Source organism: Octopus bimaculoides, chromosome 2 (genome assembly GCF_001194135.2).
Source record: "Octopus bimaculoides isolate UCB-OBI-ISO-001 chromosome 2, ASM119413v2, whole genome shotgun sequence".
NCBI classification, from domain to species: domain Eukaryota; kingdom Metazoa; phylum Mollusca; class Cephalopoda; order Octopoda; family Octopodidae; genus Octopus; species Octopus bimaculoides.
The window spans coordinates 45,204,614-45,210,499 of NC_068982.1; the positions used below are offsets into that span (position 1 = coordinate 45,204,614).

Genomic DNA, 5,886 nt, shown 5'->3' on the forward strand with positions numbered 1-5,886 from the left:
ATATATAAAGTATAATGAAGAAAGGAAAAAATAGAAGTGGAGACATTACTTTATTCCAAGTTTGTACATATATCCAATGAAAACACTTCAAGTTGTTTCCAAGCCCAATTAATTCAAAACAAAATGAAATATAATTCTTTTGAAATCACAAATTAGGCTTTTCCTCAGGAATTCATTATTGGAATGAATGGGTTCTACCAACAAAAATATAAAGACCTTTACGATAGCCAGAAAGGAGCAAAGTCTTTGATTATAGTTCAGTCTGATTAAGGCTGAATTGGAGTGAACAGCAACAGAAGGTATGTGAATACATGAATGTATGTAAAGCAGTCTCTGAGCAAATTCATTTTCTCATCACTATCAGGTGAAACAATAAACATGGAAATTAAATAATATCTGCAATATATATATATACATATATATATATGTGTGTAGAAGGAACAATATATCTACAAGTACCCATGCAGTCATCTTAAGGATACAAATTAGTGACACTACTTCAGATGCAGCTTAAAAATTTCTGCAGCAGGTGGATTAGAAAAAAAAGATTGACAGTAGATATGATAAATCCTAAGCATATGAGAAACAGTGATAACCGGTATGATATCTACACTTCCATAGTATTGTACTACATTATAAGAAACTGCTTATTCAGTGAAACAGGAGTGGTATTCATGCACTCAGCAAAGGCAATAATAAAAAAAGAAGTTGTAACTTTTGTATGATATTTTAACCCAGCTGCAATATTTGTAATATTGTCAACAATCCAAGTTAAAACGACTCAATGAATCGTACTAGAGTCACTGCTATTGTGATAAGTCCCAAAGTCATATACGTATACTTGACAAATCCAAGTCAACTATCTATGCTAATATCACCAAACTCTCTAAGGCAAATCAAGTGCCCTTAAAACAAGACATTGCAGTCTGACTAAATAAAAAAATAACTAGATATCTTGAGGTGAGGCTTCCTACTACACCTCCTTTGTATAGTGCCACTGATTGTTAGAGAGCACAGGTGAAAATGGTTCTTTATAAGCCTGCCATTAGAAACTACAAAGGTCAGTCAGCCTCTTTGACCAACAATCCATGTGGTTGCTTTCTTTAGGGGCAGGTGTACTAATGGTCAATGACCTCCAGCTCAGTATGGTGTCTTCACTTTCTCCCCTTCCATTTTCTGAGATCCTGTAAAGGCCATGAACATTGCCTGTCTTTGACAAAAAAAAAAATCTCAGATTCACAAGGTGCATAAGGCCAAATAATTGAAGGGCATCCAGCTGTAAGAATCATACCAAAACAGATACAGAAGTCTGGTGCAGGCACCTGCCAAGCCAGCTCCTGTCAACCTGTCCAACCCAAGCCAGCATGGAAAGCAGATATTAAATGATGATGATGATGATGACTGTATTTTTTCATGTTCACATTGTTAAACTGCTAGTGACTGGCTAGTAGACTGAAATGGGAGACTGAGAAGATTTGCAACAAAGGTAGGAAAAAGTATGTCTCTGCAGAAAAAAGAGACACCTCTTAGTCATCTGGACAATTGCTTCATTCTATTCTAATGTTAATCTCACTGCAAACTGGAAGGGACCTAAAACATTAAAAATAAACCATCTCTTCCTTCTAGCAAATGAAGGAGATATGCAATAATCTACAAAGGAAAATCTTAGGACTCCTACCAAAGTGGGGTATTAAAAGCCATATAAACCTAAGGAGTAATTGCCATTGAAGTTCTATAAATACTACCATATTGTTCCTAGATACACACTAAGTATTGCCAGAGCTCCTTGATTCTTTATGGAAATAGAGTTTTAACTCTTTAGCATTTATACTGGCCATAATACTCTATTTGTGTTATATACAAAATTGGCCAAATAGTCTATTACATCTATGCTACAATGTCATACTAAAAGCAAATAATCCTAAAATCGAAATCTCAAAGCTACAAGACAATGCATGACTAATTCAAAACAATGTGAATAAATAAGCATTACATTTGACTAATCTGAATGCTAAAGGGTTAAAATTTCACGAAAGACTTGTATTTTCTTTAGTATAACATTTCAGCTGTACCAACAATTATACTTCGAGAAAAGCATAGGACTGTAATTGTAAAATCACTCGCACACAAAATGAATAGCATACAACAGTGCCAACAATGAGAGGGAACCAGCACACAAAACTTAAGTTGTGAGAAAAGGGGTGGGAAGAGTCACAGATGAAAATGACTAAAAAAAAAATGCTAGCCTCCAAAACTTCAACTAAAAATGTCCTGTTCTGCTGAGAAACAAAATTATTTTGGTAACTCTTCTTGCAGTTGCAAAAGCCAACGTTAAACTATACATATAATATAATTAAGCGAAAATTTTGTAATTTTCAATTTCATTACTAAAGTAGTCATTTTTTGGGATGGAAATTCTTAACTAAAAAGAATGGGGGGGGGGGGATAAAAAAACAAAACAAACAAACCAAAAACGAGTTTACCTGCTCATCTCTCTTTTGTTTTCTGATTTGAATACCTTCTTCTTCACGACGTCTGCGTAGTTCTTGAGAATCCAAAGCTTTATTCTTGTATGACTTTATGCGATTACTGGCAGGACTAGAAGTATCAGCCATCTGCAAAATGTAATTAATTTAAAGAAGTATAACAACAGTTTGGAAGGATAACTGAGTGTATATATTATTAATTGCAATAAATTCATGTATTTTTACAAAAAAACAAAAAACGCAACAGTACATATTAAATGTTTTGTAGTAAAACAAAACATTAAGCATGTACTTAAAATATAATTTATATAATTCTATATATAAAATAAACACATGAACTGCCTGGGAAGAGAATAGTTAATTCAAATAATTGCTTTTTAAAGAAGACACCATCACTATTTCTCATTAGGTGGAGTTGGTTGTTAGCCATAGTGGAGCAGAAAATATGTGTAGATTTTAACATACATAACAAGAATTTTATTATTAACTCTAAAATCATATACATCATCATCGTTTAATGTCCGTTTTCCATGGTGGCATGGGTTGGACAATTTGATTGAGGTCTGGAGAGCCAGCAGCTGCACCAGGCTCCAATCTGATCTGGCAATGTTTCTACAGCTAGATGCACTTCCTAACGCCAACCAAGTGTAAGTATTGTATGTTGTGTTTAAACCAGCAGCAGCAGCAGCAAGTTCTCTAGACATGTTACAAATGCAAGATTATTTTAGACAAACTAAATATTTGCATGAGTGTTTGTGTGTATATCAGGCAGGCCTTGTTCAAGGTGGCCAGGTACAGATGTCCTGACAAATTTATTACCCTGGTCATTCCAATTGAGAAATAAACAAGTTCATGTTCTGGCATGCATACTTTTCATTTTGATGATTTTAAGTAAACAGCAATATCTGGTCTAAATATTCTACCTTTTATTTTCAAACTGACCAGATTCAGCCTATCACACCTACCTTACAATGCCTTTCTAAAAACAGGCAGTCAAATCACTGAAATCTTGAAGCTACAAGATAACGCATGGTTAATTCAAACCAATGTGAACTAATAAACATTACATTCGACAGAGTGTTCTGAATGTTAAAGTTAAAGTGGATGGAACTTGGAAAGAGGGGGGGGGACTACAAAGATATGGGATGAAATGGAAAAGACCGAGGGGTGGGGGTGGGGACAGGGTATTACAATAATTACTGATTCACACAGTTCTGATAAAGACATGTCCACTCATGCAAACAGCATAATGAACTTAAAAATAATGATAATAAAGGAGGCTGAGAGATGCATATATATGTTTGAGCTATCACCAAATATATCTTTCATAAATCTCCATCTTGTAGTCACTGCTTCTTCAATACCCTTTCATCTCTCTATAATTAATCTGTCTCTCACCTGTCCCCACTCACCTTCCCAACTTTCCACTGCACCACAATGTTTCCTATCATCCTATTCTCACACTAGCACTTTTAGACAAGGTACTACACTCTCTGGTCTGGTAGTTGTTAAGAAAACTATCAGGTGATTAATGGCTTGTGAGAACAGTGCAAGCCATGTAGAGAACTGTAGTCAGCAAAGTCAAAGTTCACAATGAATTCAATGAGGAATTTAGTGTGAAAATAGGTATACATTAAGTCTTAGTTCTCAGCTCCTTCCTGTTTATTGTAGTTCGGCAACCATTAACAGAAGAGCTTAAAACTGGCTGTCTGTAATAAGTCTTCAATTGTGATGGACCTAACAATACATATAGCACAGATAGAGACTGTGGAAGATTTAGATAAGAAATTCTAAATATGAAGATCACAGACAGAATTGAAAGGCTTCAGAGTAAACTAAGTAAAGACTACAGTTTTTTTTTGTAAGTAGGAAAGAATACAGTATGCTTCTATCAGAGAAATGGCCATGCTTGGATATGTAGAAAAGGTGTAGGTAGAAATTTCATATGCTGTACTAAGTGATTTATGGGGGCCCAAGTGGTGTACAGGAATCAAAGGCAGTGAATAAAGACTGTTGTAGATGCACAAGACAACTTAGCAGTCAAGGAACCAATAAAATTCTTTCAAATGCTTGAAAGATCGTATAAGAGTAGTTGATAGCTTCTGTTGCCTTGAAAACCTAATCAACAGTGGTGGAGAGAGTGCTGAATGTACAGTAGCCAGAATAATAGGATGGAAAAAAGTTCAGGAGTAATTTACTTCTAACAATAAAAGATTTTTTTTTCTTTTTTGAGCAATAGGCAGATTGTATGATGTTGGTGTGAAGGCTGGAAAGAAAGGAAGTAAGCATGCTTAACTAGATTTGCAAAGTTTTGGCACATGAAAAACATGGCACAGATAAGCTGAGAAAAAAACAATTGTGTATGAGGACTCAGATGTAGTGTGAAACAGAAGACTGCATTGTACAGATATGTAATACCAAAGGATAACAGATGGATAAAGAAGTGCTAGAGATCCATGCAGAAGGAAACAACAGAAGACCAAGAAAATTATAGGAATAAGTGTTGAAAGCTAATCTCAGGATGCTTAACTTCACAAAAAAGACAAATGTAACAAGTAACAGGGCAACGTGTTGGAGAGGGCTCGGTCGATCTATTCAAGCATGGAAAAGGTAGAGAGAGAGTGAGTGAGTGAGTTATGATATGCAGAGCAAATGTAAGAGAAATTATGGGGCATTTGATCTGTATAACATAATGCAATAAAGTATTCCCTTAATGATCCATTGTGGTTCAGCATCCAATTGCACTTGGAACACACAATGTAGAAGCTGCAAATAACTACAATGGAGAAACATATACAGGAAACAAATGATATAAGTTATATTTATGAATTTGTGTTGCAAGACTCCTGATGTGAAATTGTGTGTTGAAACAGATATTGTATTTCGGGATGGTAATTTTTTTTTTTGCCTCTATATATTCATTCTTCACTTGTTTATAACTGTTCTTATTCTAACTCATGTCCATTGTTCATGAAATAAGTGGAGCAAGAGCACACACGAAGACAAGTGTCAGTGAAGAGGTCACAGGTGTGTGACGAAAGATTTCCTGACAATGGACACAAGTTAGAAGAACAATAATAAATGAGTGAAGAATGAATATATAGTGTGTGTGTTTACTTGGCAAAAAAGGAAAAAAGACTATCCCGAAATACAACAATAAATGATATAAGCTTGTGTTTATCGTAATTTTTCATATATATCCCCCCCCCCTCTCACTCTCTGGGAGAGAGGCACAAGCACATACACAGAAGTATACACACACGGCAGTAAATTCCGCCTACCAAATTCAATCACAAGGCTTCGGTCAGCCTGGGGCTATAGCAGAAGACACTTGCCCAAGGTGCCACGCGGTGGGACTGAACCCGAAACCATGTAGCTGGGAAGCAAGCTTCCTAACCAC

The 5,886-nt window shown here is 35.6% G+C and overlaps 1 protein-coding gene across 2 annotated transcripts in view; it reads right to left on the minus strand.

The window, feature by feature from the left end:
* Positions 1-5,886, minus strand: part of LOC106879430 (importin subunit alpha-7) — a 55,743-nt gene that overhangs the window by 24,843 nt on the left and 25,014 nt on the right. For both annotated transcript variants that reach the window (XM_014928987.2, XM_052976953.1), the window contains one exon: positions 2,484-2,615. In XM_014928987.2, the coding sequence (XP_014784473.1) occupies positions 2,484-2,615 (132 nt within the window). The remainder of the gene's footprint in view (positions 1-2,483; positions 2,616-5,886) is intronic.